We start from the raw sequence: 13,682 nt of genomic DNA on the forward strand, positions 1-13,682 counted from the left end.
CCATATGTATTATGTATTCACTACGGTAGACTTATGTACCATATATGGTAGACTTTATGTACCATTAATAGTAGACTTATGTACTATATATGGTAGACTTATGTACCATATGTACCATATAAGTAGACTTATGTATCTGATATGGTAGACTTATGTATCATATATGGTGGTTATATCACGTGCATAGAACTGCTTACATGATTAAAGTTTCTTAACATGATCATTATACAAATATAGGCTTGGTCAGAAGCTAAGTAAAAGACTTTTAACAACAACAAATATATTTATTACATATGGGGATTATTAAAGTAAAAGAGTGCAAAGTACATTAATTACGCTCACCACACACGATCAAGATTGGCATGTCGCACGATTATGTCCGTCTTGGCCACACTTGGAACACTTGTGCTCTTTCCTTGGACGTTTATTCTGCATTGCTATTTCTAAGGCACTTTTCATTCGTGATATTTTTGGCCTACCAGGTGGTTTACGAACAAAAGGAGGCTTACAGACTTTGTTAGCCACTTCTTCAGGTACAGGTAAAGCGACATCTCTTGGCATTATCGTCCCCGCGTATGCCGACGAAAGGTATGACCTACGGTAGTAAGGATGGGCTAGACTGATACGGGAAATTTTTTTAGCTTCCGCTGCAGCAAGGGCATGGACGCATGGTATTTTATCGATGTCAAACCGTCGGCAAGTACATGTTTTCCTTTCCAAATTGACAACATGTAAGGATGAGACACCGGTGACCTATGCAAGATGGTCGTCGATTTCTTGCACTGCTAGTTGCTTTGCTCCTTCGACCCTTTCCTGTACGCAAAATATGTAATTAAGTCTATCGTATTAACCAATAAATCTACCAAACTGTAGAATATGTCTACCAAAACTATACCCGTAGCAATTTCTCGACACCATAAGTAAGCTCCGTCTCCATCACATATGCAGCTTGGCGCCTTTTGGCAAACCACCTAGTCAAAAGCGATCTAATCTCCTCCAATAGTGTCACAATTGGGTAACTTCTAACCTTTGAAAGGACCTTATTTAAAGACTCCGCTATGTTGTTAGTAGTGAAGTTGTACCTCTCTCCCGGAAAATGAACACGGCTCCACATCCGGACATCCGCTTTTTGTAAGTAGTTATATAGTCCTCGGTTACACTCCTGAATCTGTGCCATTAAGACATTGAAATCTGAAAGCCTATATGGGGTTGCTGCTTTCTTGACAAGGCGAAAATCTTCCCCACCTTTATATAAATTTGACCAATATATTCTTGTGCAAATGATATGTGCAAATACCACGCGAAGCAAGAGGGTAAATCTTTTTTATAGCTTTCCCAATAGATCTATGTCTATCTGAAATCATGGCAAGTCCTTCATCATCGGGTATAACTCGATGTAGTTGTGCAAAGAACCATTCCCAAGACTCATCATTCTCAGTATCAACGATACCGAAAGCAATTGGGAAAATATTAAAATTGCCGTCTTGCGTTGTGGCATTGAGTAGTGTACCTTTGTATTTACCTGTTAAGAAGGTGCCATCAACCACCACTACTTTCCGCATATATGGAAACCCCTGAATGCTCGCACTAAAGGCAAGGAACATAAACTTGAACTTGTCTTCCGAATCCACTTCGAGCTTGATGAGTGTTCCTGGATTAGCTCGTCTAATCATGTATAAGTAGGATGGAAGGTCCTCGTAACTGTCCTCTGAACTCCCAATCACTAGTTCGCGTGCATACTTCAATACACGATAAGCTTTCCAATACTCCGCCTATACATCATACACGATTAGTCTATCTACCAAACCATTGGAAACAAATCTACCTAACTATTAATAACAAATCTACCAAACTATTGCAAACAAATCTACCAAACTATTGGAAACAAATCTACCTAACTGTTGGAAACAAATCTACCTAACTATTGGAAACAAATCTACTATATGTAAAATAAATCTTACCTTGATTCCATATCGTTTGGTTAGCGCATCAGAATCGTGATTCGGGGTAACTGTATTACCTACTCCACCTACAAAATCCTTATAAAGCTGTCATAATATCTTAGGAGTAGCTTGTCGGGCACGTGAAGAACGCATCGTGATAGAACAGGTGTGCAAACCGTAGTATGTTTTGACATAGAACTGTCTTCCATCTCCAACCGTGGAAGCTAGAACCCTCCAATTACATCCACCGACCCAACACCTAACCGTCAATAGCGTGGGCGTTGAGTGTCCCACGTCGAAGTCCATTTTATTGGCAACCACGTAGATCTTCAATCTCGTCTCGAACTCCTCTTTTGTGTCATAACATTGACCTACAGCTAACTCTACGGACTTCATTTCCAGCTCCACAGAATCATCCATTCTTGAGAAACCTCGTTTCTTTGGTGGCAGGTTTTGCATATCTTCTTCTTCATCTTCTGATTTCTTCCCACACTAATCGTAGTCTTCATCACTAGAACTCGCACCATCTGGATCTTCGCAATTGTCGTACCTTTCTTCTTCATCATCGTCATTATCTTCCTCATCTTCTTCAAATTCATCGTCTTCATTGTCTTCATCTACGAATGATTTACATCTTTTGCCGCTCAGATCAAGACCATTTGCTATCTTAGATTCATTCAACGCCTTTTCAGTAATCTCAATGCATAGACGAATCGTCTCGTTTTCAAAGTGACGGAGAAACCCAGAAAATTGTCGAGTATTTCCTACAAATATCGGTGGTGTATCTTTGGGTAGCTTTTGCATGTATTTCTTCGACAGCATATAGCTGAATTGCAGGTCAGATCGGCGCTGATCCAATCGAAATTCTTCATAAACAATTTGTAAAAAAATCTCCAAACCTGATTTCCCGATCAACAGCTACAACTCGACTTCCTTTGCTCTTATCAACTGACTATTCTGAAATTCCCATTTCCCACAAACTAAAAATATATCCACCATGCAAGAAGAAGACATGATAGAGGATGATAGAAACAGGAAAAAAAACCAAAAACAGGTAAAGAGAGAAAATCGGCGACGAACATAATGGCGGCGGCTACCCTAGAAGTAGTTGGTTGCGGTGGTTGGAACCCGAAAATTCATTAATAACTGCTGGATAAAAACGTCATTTCAAATCAATAAGTCTACTTTTATGAGATTAAATATGTCTACCAATTTTGTAATATGTCTATCAACATTTCATTATGTCTACCAACATCGAAGCTCGCTAATGATTTAAATGACTACTATATTATCAAATAAATTTATTTTCCATATATAAGTCTACCGTCCCCAAATATATCTATTAGATAGTCTCATATGTCTATCACATATTAATATTCGCTAAGGGAATTTTAAGTCTACCATTAAAACAACAAGTCTACCACACAGAAAATAAGTCTACTTTTTCAAAACAAATCTACTATCGATATTTACATCTACCATGCGTATAACAAATCTATCACGAATAAACTTTTTATATTGTAGTAGATTAATTTTTATTATAAATAAGTCTATTTTCTTGTCTAACAAGTCTACTATGAAAGTTAATAAGTCTATCGATTTTGGTCAAATCACATCTCATAAAGTCAACTCAACAACATTATATCTACCAACTTGAAAATAAATCTACTTAAAAAAAAAACAAGTCTACCAACACATTCAAATATCTATCAAGAATTTTAAGTCTACCTTTCCAGAAAAATAAATCTATCACTGTAAGTCTATCAACATCTAAACAAATCTATTTTTCGGAATATTAAGTCTACCAAATTTTATTAAGTCTATCGGCATATTTTTAAATCTACCAAAACTTATAAGTCTACCATTCATATTGGTAGATTTATTTGTCGATGGTCCATTTTAACGGCTGACGTGGAAATAATTTAATAAAAGCATTTTTGTAAATACGTTTTTTTCACCAAAGCTTTCCAAGGGTAAAATCGGGTTTTTAAAAAAAAGAAAGTTATTCTGCTAATTTCGAGAATGTAAGGTTGTTATACTAATTTCAGCTATTTTTAAGGTCACCATAGCAATACTCCCTTTTATTTATTTTGCTTCCATATTTTTGTGTGGAAATTAAGTTATTAAAGGTATATGTATTCCATAGTTTTCAAATAAAAGATGAAAGAAGCCACCAAGAAGCAGTGAGTCGAACCATCTCTAGCTTGAGAACTCAAACTAACCTTGCAAATGTAAACATAAAACATGAAAAACTGAGAGACACAAAACGTAATCTGAAGTGAGACTTTTACTACAAGCATAAATGCCTTTTGTCTCACTTTTTCCAGAGTAATACCACAACACTAAAAAAAACTTCAAAACTTAAAGGATCACCATAACACAAACTAATCTTATTCTTCGTCATCCTCACTGTCTTTGCTCTTCTTCTTCTTCTTCTTGTCCTTTTTCTTCTTCTTCTCACTATTCTCAGCCGCTGAGTCATCTTCACCATCAACAGCAGCTTCCTCTGCCTCTTTACTCTTCTTTTTCTTCTTCTTCTTCCCACTTTTCTCAGCTGCTGAGTCATCTTCACCATCAACAGTAGCTTCCTCTGCCTCTTTGCTCTTCTTTTTCTTCTTCTTCTCTGACTTTTCAGACTTTGGAGATGACAACTCTTCTTTATCCTCCTCTTTCTTCTCCTTCTTCTTCTTCTTCTCTTTCTTCTCAGACCCGACATCTTCTTCTGTATCCTTCTTCTTCTTCGACTTCACCTTCTCTTCGACCTCGCCTCCTTCAACTTCTTTGGTTTTAGCCTTCTTGGTTGAAACAGGAGCAGGGCTATCATTACCATCATGCTTGCGCTTACGAGCTTCCCCTGCTTCTCCATTCTCAGCCTCAACCTTCTTCTCATCCTTCTCAGGAGCAGCAGCAGCACCAGCAATCATAGCATCTCCACCGGTAGGCAAAACCACGTTCCTGCTCCACTCTACAGGAGTTTTCTCATTCGGCTTCCCGTGCTTATCCAGCTTCCCATCAGCAATAAGCTTCTTCTTCATCGAAGCTCTAGGTCCCAATCCCCACTTCCTCGGGTAAGTGTCTCTGTCCATGACCACCCGCTTGATCTTAGCAACCACACCGTGATCACAAGTAGCCATCACAGAAGTGGTCATCTCAGCGATCCCAACAGCAATGGCCTCTCCTTTAGTCGTCATCAGAACAACCTCGGTGCCAACATCAATGTCGTTCTCGAACCTCAACAGCCCCGGAATCATCAGCTTAGCACCATAACAGATTGCATTCACAGCTGAATCCTTGACGACGAGCCTCTTGTAGCTCGTCAATATCACCTCAAGAGGCATAATCACTCTCCTGAGATAAGCCTCATCATTGTGCTTGTCATGCATCCATTTGGCGTCCATGACATCATGCATTGTAACCATATTATCATTCTCACCCAAAATCCCAGACCTGACCCTCCTAAGCTCCTGCATATGGCCACCGACACCAAGAAGCAGACCCAAGTGAACACACATGGTCCTAATGTAAGTACCTGCCTCACAAGAAACCCAGAAAACAACCAAATGCCTGTCCGCATCATACTCAAGCAGCTTGCTTTGATAGATTGTCCTAATCCTAAGCTGTCTCTTCACGGCAGAGATGAGAGGAGGCCTCTGAAACACAGCTCCGGTGAGCGATTCGAGGGCTCTAGCGACTTTAGCAACATCGGGAACAGCAGAGTGAAGCCGAGCTACACAGACGTACTCTTTACCGGCGCCTTGCTGCGATTTCACAAGCCGTGTGGCTCGGTCGATGCAGACAATGAGGTTTCCGGTGACCTTAGGGTCAAGAGTGCCACTGTGACCAGTCTTCTCCACACGGAGGATACGCTTGATCCAAGCAACGACCTCGTGAGAAGAAGGGTTCGCTGGTTTGTCGAGATTGATTATACCGTACCTGATGTAGTCTTGAATTGGACGCTTCAGGGGAGAGTGACCGGCGGCGATGGGAGTGTAGTGGCCGGTACGGACGTTGAGAAGGTTGTAGTTCTTGAGGAGGATTGGCCAGTTGGATGTATCGATGGCTGGAGTGAAACTCTGCGGCTTGATCATGTAGTCTCCGGTGTCGGCATCTTTCTCCGAGCGCGATTGTTCGACCTCCGTCATGGCTCTCCGGCTGAAATTAGGGTTTTCTGCTCGGTAAGAGGGATTTTGAAAAATGGAGGAAAGAGAGGCGTCGTGTACCAGAGTTAATTTATACTGAGTTAAGGTTTTTTAGGGTTTTAGGTGACAAGAGAGGGACGACGGATGACATTGGAAAGATTGAAGAGACTTCTTCTTGGGCTTTAATTGGGTTTCTTAATTTTAAATTGGGCCTATAATGTGTTGTTACAATTAAGAAATTTAGTATAGAACAGTAGTATATTGAGTAGTCATCACGAGTTTCAAGTTGATGGGCTATGACTTATGATGAGTAGAGCTTCTTTGTTCTTTGTAACTCGCATCCTCCGGAACAGCCAATTTTCTCTTCTTCTTTAGGTTTAGTAGGATTAGATTCTCCAATCACAGGATCTCTCTCTCTCAATTTAAACTTGGATTTATTATTCTATTCATGATTGATAAGTTTTGTAATATACTTAGATCCAGTGGCAGAGCTACAATAAATTTTTAGGGGGTCAATATTAATTTCTTTTCTTTTAAGGGGTAAAATGAAATTTAATTTTACACACAGGGATCAATATAAATACTTGGAATCATATAACCTATAAAATATAAATAAAAAATATATTTTTAAAATTTCACAGGGGTCAACTGACCCACCCTTCATTACACACTAGCTCCTCCACTGTTTAGATCCATAACTCAGTCTAATGCAAAAATATATCTTGTTACCTATTGAGGTTATAAGGATATCTTTCTTATTTTTTAGAGATTTAGTGTTATCTAATATGTTAATATTCCTAGTCGGTTTAGGCACATTCTTGTATATAAATATTTTATAATGTGAATCAATACAAACACCTTTACCTAAAATATTTCATCAACAATAAAAGCTATTGATTTAAGAAAATAAAATTATAATTTCATCATGCAGAATGTTTCTTTGGGGTCAAAAGTGTGTTGTTGATGTGTTATGTCGTTTACTCGCTTAGTTAGAATTTTCACAATAGCATGACCGCATGAGTTTATCTATCATTTTTATTATATCATCATACGAATTGCCGCAATTCATTTTTGGAGAGGAGATAGACCTAATCTTCCGATGGCATTTCTTCTTTGCCGAAAATACGGCACTTCATTGGAGAGGCGGTCAACTATACGCATGAACAAATCCTTGTTCATCCTAAAACGGCGGCGGAATATATGTGGCGGGTAAGTAGCATCATCACTGAAATAATCGTTCCATAACCGGTAGTGGCCTTGTTCACGCTCTCTTTCAATGTATGCTCTTTTTTTCTTTTTCTTTTTTCTGCATCTTGGTTGACGATAGAATTGAACATTAATTCAAACTTCTGATCAAAGGCATCATCAAATGCATCATCAAATGCATCATCTAATGCATCATCATATGCATCATCCAATCGATCATTGCTTGATGATGCTGCCATTATCAATTTTTTTAGATGTTTGTGATTAGAGATAAGGAGAGAAAGAGTTTGAGAATAGAATTTGACCAAGTATCAGATTTCAAAAGTTTTTTGTGTTGTGTAGAAAGTCAAAAGTTTAGTTGGGAAGAGAGTTGTGTTTAGCAAAGGTTGAAGAAATTTTTTTTTTAAGGGAAGATGGAATGAAATGTTTAGAACAATATGAGGAAGAATGAAATTTGGCTACAATGCTACGAATGAACATATAATTGTCTGAACACATATAAATACACGGCCGATAGATAAAAGATGTGGCTACAAAGCTAGTTGGCTAACATATGGTCAATATTACAAGATAAAATATGCGGTTACAAGGGAAAACAACAAAAGCATTTGGCCCCTCCAAAGTAGAGCATATGGTCACGGACGCATCCTGAAAAGCAACTTGCTGTGACACATCCTGCAAAAAACACGTGAAGGTCAGAAGCAACAAAAATCAAAAGCTAAGCTAAGCAAAGCAAAGTACAACGAAAATAAAGAACAATCATACATAAGCACATATTCTCTCAAAGATACGAAATAGAAGTTCATACTTAAGGAAAAGAAACAATCACAAAGCAAAGGTCTTACTAAAACAACAGCACTAAGTAAACAAAAAAGCAAAAACACGAAAGTCCAAACCACTGATAAGTTCTAACCTAAAGACCATACATAGCACTGATTAACTTGTTTTTCAATGCGATTTCAATATCAGTTAGCGGTTCAGGCTTAGCTAAAAGGCTCTCAAGAATCCTCTTGTCCCTAATCTTGTCTTTCAATTCAAGGTCCTTTTGTTTCATGTCCCACATGGAAGAAAAATCCTTCATATCTTTGCTTTCAGCCTTCACGCCGCCTGTTTTCTTCGCATTGGCCTTCGAAGCCTTGACACCGGGCGGGCGAGCCTCCACTTCATTATCATTGACGCTTCTAGGCATTGACGATGACGACTGTGCCGAGTCTTCCACTCTTCTTTTTTTTTTATGATGCACCATCCTTTGTTGAGCTGGTCGTGCACCATTTCTGATCGAACCTCAACTCTCTCCAGGCGTGTTCGAGTGCAAACTTAATGCCATAGTCATTGAAAAAAATTTCATGCGCAAGCTTCATCACATCGTTGTCATTCTGACCGCTACTTCTTTCCTTCTGTGCAGCTGCGTAAGAACCCACAAATTTACAGACATGGTCATTCAGTCTTCCCCATCGTTGCTTATACTGCGCCCATTCTCTTCTTGGCAGACCTACAAGCTCTGGGCATGCGTTGTGATAGACCTGGATCCTCTTCCAAAACGCACCGGCCTTTTGCTCGTTGCCAACTATTGGATCCTTGCTGGTGTTGAGCCACGCACTAATCAGGAGCAAGTCTTCCTTCGGACTCCAGACTTTTCTCTTCAATGCAATATCAGAAGGATCATCAGATCCTTGTGTGCTAAACAAGAGAACGTCTGATGATCCTAAGTCTATGCACGGAGAGTAAGTATCAGGGGTTAACTGACTACTTAAAAGATGAACAAACCCTTCAGAGGGCGTAAACGAGTTCTGAGAATCCATGTGAATGAAAGAAAGTGTTTCAGAAAGGAAGTGAAGAGAGTGACTGAATAATAGAGTGAAAGAAATAATAAGCGAAAGGAAATAAAGAGAGTCACCGAGTAACAGAGTGAATGAAAGATTGAAATGAGTGAAGAGAAATCGATTGAAAGAAAGAGTATCAGATAGTGGAAGCGTGAAAGAAAGAAAGAAGAGAGTGAAAGAGTAAAACAGAGTAAAGGTTTTTGTAAAAAGAGAGTAAATAGATTTATGGTTGAGTATCTTTTAAGTGTCTTTATGATAGTGGTTATTTGTCTTTTAAGTGTTGGTTGAGTCTCTTTTAAGTGTTGGTTGAGTCTCTTTTTTAATTTATGGTTGAGAGTATTTAAGAGAGATTTCAAGTTTTCGAACAGGTTTTTGAGTTTTCGTACAAGGTGTTTATTATTACCTAAACCTAACATGTCATATCAAGCATTAAAAACACCTAAACAACGTCTCAAACACACAAACTATTCCTGTTCCAACTAAAACCTCAACAACCTATCGGTTAAAAGAGAGATTTCAAGTTTTCGAACAGGTTTTTGAGTTTTCGTACAAGGTGTTTATTATTACCTAAACCTAACATGTCCTATCAAGCATTAAAAACACCTAAACAACGTCTCAAACACACAAACTATTCCTGTTCCAACTAAAACCTAAACAACCTATCGGTTAAAAGAGAACTAACCTTGTTTGTTGAACCATATGTCATCGGTGAACCATATGCCATGAAGTCCAACCCTTGTCCCCGTAGAGTCCAAATGATCCTCACAAAAAAAGATTAAAAGAGACCATTAAGACATACATTACTTGAGCCGAATGTTAAATAGTTAACTTGACACTACTTACTAGAGAGTCAATGCTAGCCGGCTTCCTAAACCCTACAGATATATGCGAACAATGCAATAACACAAAAAAAGAACACCATCGATAGAGTTTCACCTTGAGTACCAATGTGGTCCTTCAAAAAACGCACTTCTCCCAGAAGCCTTGCTAGCTCCTCACGGACTTCTTCCTGAAGCCTTGCTAGCTCCTCACGGACTTCTCCTATGGCTGGATCAACAGAGTGCATTCTTCCCCGATCAACAATGACGATCATGTTCTGCTGCTTTTCTATCCTTGTCGCGAGGATTTCACACTGTTCAGTGACCACGTGATCCCACCATTGGTGAATGTGGTCAAAAGAGCCCTACATTCATTACAAACTATTAGGAAATAAAAATGCAGATTGAACTTCAAACAAAGTAACTGACACAACTTACCTCATTAATCCATTACGGGCAAGAATAATACTTGCGCCCGGCTTCATTTTCTTTGAGCTTCACAACCCGGCCACAGAAGCACTTCTCCAGGATGCCATACGTGGCATCCGCGTAAGCCCAATAAGGCACCTCCGAACCTTCCTCAGATGAACCGTTGCTGTACCTTGGCATTCTCTGTCCACAAAACAAAATGATCAGTACTATACAAGCATAAAAGCTACATAACATAAAAGCTACATAACATAAAAGCTACATAACATAAAAGCTACATAACATAAAAGCTACAAAACCTATAAAAGCTACAACCAAAGACATTTGAGTTAATCATCTGAATATGTAAACACGAAAACAATACCTCAAAACTGTAGCACCCTAACCCGGATTTCCGTTTTGAACTAACACTTAGTCAAATTTTCATCCGGATTTTTACTTAACATTTTTCGCAATAGGTTCGTTTAGATAACTTTAGCCGTGCATAAGTAGATTAAAAACAGAATACTTGAATTAAATCGAGGTTCTCAGTACAATGATCGTTCGCATAAAGCTATTACATTGACTAAGCCCTTAACTACCCGATCCTACCATCCATCCCGATCCAGCCATAGTCCGCGCGCTGATCAGACCTCTTTACCTGCATCCACAAAGGAGGCATAAGCAAACAGAATGCTTAGTGAGAGCGGTCATCCCGTCCCACCAGGCCAAAGTATAATCGTATCAAACAAATACCGAGCCCAATGCTCATCAGAAACAGAAAACTGCCCGTGGTGAACATACGCGCTTACCCGGCCGATCATCCAGCGACCAGACAAGCCTCGGCGGACTACACAGCCGCGAGCGGCTTGCCTGATCTAGGTCGCCGGTAAGGCGGATCGATCACACGGCATAGCCAGCAGAAATTTCATGACAAGCACAGAACACGCAACCGACCAGAATCTAAGCAAGAATACGACCAACAGGCCACGGTCACGCACTCACCTTAGCTTTTATCGGTCAGAATTCGGTAAGGACAGAGATCGCGATTGATCAGACTCGTTCCCACAATCGCTCTACAGAATCCGGACCACGCTCGACAGAAATGCACTCGCTCTCGGCCAGAATCCGATCGCTCTCGGCCAAACAGACTTTCTCTCGGCTAACTGCTCTTAAGAATATTTCTCTCAATCTTTCTGAATTCTTTTGGGTCGCACGAAGAGAATAAATGATCCGGAAGCCTTCATTATATAGGCGTTTCCACGATTTTCCGCAGAAAACCGCCCAAAAACCGTTCCCGCGCCATTCCGCACGTTTTCCCCACGATCCGCACGATCCGCTAAGTTTTCGCGTGCTTCCGCACGACCAATAACCGTTCCCGCGCAACGCCAGCTCGGCTATATCCGTAACCGTTTCCGCGCTCGCGCCTTAGCACGTCTTTACCCGATAACCGCTCCCGCGCACCCCCGATCTCGACCAAGGTTGTCTGTTCCGGACCAACCTTGTCCGAAATCCGACCCAATCCCGAAAATCTCGGCTTGTCGGAATTTCCCAGCTAAAATTCCCGAAATCCGCGGCGAGCTGATTTCAGCCCGGCGACACTTCGCCTCGGCTCGGCCAAACTTGATTCAGCCCGGCAAAACCTGATTTAGCTCGGCAAAAGCTGGACTTAGCTCGGAATCACCCGACTGAATCCAGTTTCACCCGACTAAACCCATTTTTCCGACTTTTCCCAGTTTTTCCCGAACTCGGGTGTTACAAGTCTCCCCCACTTATGGTGAGACTCGTCCTCGATTCTCCACTCTTCCTCGGCTTTTCTTTCTTCTGCTTGGGTTGCTTCTCAAACCACTTAGGAAACTTTTCTTTCATACTTGATTCCGGCTCCCAAGTAGTTTCCTCTTCCCCATCGCAATCCCAAACAACCTGAACCATCTTAACTTGCTTTCGGCCCACAACCTTTACCCGATGGCCTACAATCCGAACTGGCCTACCCACTACGGACAAGTTTTCCTGCAAGTCCGGTGGAGGTTCGGATGTAATGGAATCCTCATTCCTTACGCATTTCCTTAACTGAGATACATGAAATACATTGTGGAATGCGACCAAGGCTGGTGGCAATTCCAGCTTGTAAGCAACCGGCCCGATCCGTTCCAGAATCCTGTACGGTCCCATGTACCTCGGCTGAAGCTTACCCGTCGCAGCAGCCCGGTCCTTACCTTTGTAAGTGATCAGCTTGACAAAGACTTGATCACCGACCTGGAACTTTAACTCTTTTCTCCGCCTATCCGCATAACTTTTCTGTCTGTTCTGAGCCTCTTTCATCTTGAGTTTCAAAACTCTGATCCGTTCGGTCGTCTCTTCCACAAAGTCTCGACCAAATATGCTGTGCTCCCCCACTTGGGTCCAGCATAGCGGTGTACGACAAGGCCGTCCATACAACGCTTCATAGGGCGACATTCCAATGCTCGCCTGGTAACTGTTGTTGTAGGAAAACTCTGCCAAAGGCAAGTAATCCTTCCACTTACCGCCCCAATCCAACACACAAGCCCGCAACAGATCCTCCAACGTCCTTATGGTCCGTTCTGACTGACCATCGGTCTGAGGATGGTAAGTCGTGCTCATATGGACCTTAGTCCCGAACCGCTTCTGCAAAGCCCTCCAGAATGCCGACGTGAACCGCGAGTCTCGATCTGACACAATACTCGCCGGCACACCGTGCAGCTTGACGATCTCATCCACATACAGCTTGGCTAAGGCATCCGCCTTATCGTGCTTGTTCACGGCCAAGAAGTGTGCAGACTTAGTCAACCTATCCACAATGACCCAGATGGAATCCATCTTCCCACACACTGGCAATCCGGTCACAAAATCCATCGTGATCATGTCCCACTTCCACTCGGGAATCGGTAAGCTTTGCAACAAGCCGCTTGGCACTTGATGCTCGACCTTAACCAATTGACAGGTTTGACACCCGGCCACCCATTCAGCCACATCCCGTTTCATTCCGACCCAGTGGTAATACCGCTTAAGGTCCTGATACATCTTCGTCGATCCTGGGTGAACCGCGAACTTAGAATGGTGAGCTTCCCTCAAGATTTCTTTCCTTAACTCCTTATCGTTTGGTACCGAGACAAACAAGTAACTACTAAACCCTAAACAATCGATAATATCATATACTTATCACTACAGACAATGTAAAACAGAAAGAACATTTCAGTTCACACGATTATCATAAATATGAACCACCAAATGATTTAAAAGCCAATCGAGAATCAAAAAAATCAACCACCATATGATTACAAGCCAATCAGAAACACAAGATTAATCATATCAACTCACACGATA

At 41.1% G+C, this 13,682-nt stretch overlaps 3 protein-coding genes across 3 annotated transcripts; all 3 read right to left on the minus strand.

Moving 5' to 3' along the window:
• Positions 1-753: 753 nt before the first annotated feature.
• LOC112085168 lies at positions 754-2,363 on the minus strand. Its single transcript, XM_024154203.1, has 5 exons — positions 2,120-2,363; positions 1,962-2,029; positions 1,298-1,772; positions 896-1,245; positions 754-813 (listed from the first exon to the last, which is right to left on the minus strand). Exons 1-5 carry the CDS (start codon positions 2,361-2,363, stop codon positions 754-756), a joined length of 1,197 nt encoding a protein of 398 aa, XP_024009971.1.
• A 1,798-nt stretch (positions 2,364-4,161) lies between these two features.
• Positions 4,162-6,183, minus strand: LOC18014282 (H/ACA ribonucleoprotein complex subunit 4). Its single transcript, XM_024154217.1, has one exon. The coding sequence runs from the start codon at positions 6,083-6,085 to the stop codon at positions 4,334-4,336; it is 1,752 nt and encodes a 583-aa protein (XP_024009985.1). The 5' UTR covers positions 6,086-6,183; the 3' UTR covers positions 4,162-4,333.
• A 2,337-nt stretch (positions 6,184-8,520) lies between these two features.
• LOC112085169 (glutathione S-transferase T3-like) lies at positions 8,521-9,090 on the minus strand. Its single transcript, XM_024154205.1, has one exon. It carries the CDS (start codon positions 9,088-9,090, stop codon positions 8,521-8,523), a length of 570 nt encoding a protein of 189 aa, XP_024009973.1.
• Between the last annotated feature and the right edge of the window lie 4,592 nt (positions 9,091-13,682).

This window comes from Eutrema salsugineum, unplaced genomic scaffold (genome assembly GCF_000478725.1).
Source record: "Eutrema salsugineum unplaced genomic scaffold, Eutsalg1_0 scaffold_3, whole genome shotgun sequence".
In the NCBI taxonomy this organism is placed as follows: domain Eukaryota; kingdom Viridiplantae; phylum Streptophyta; class Magnoliopsida; order Brassicales; family Brassicaceae; genus Eutrema; species Eutrema salsugineum.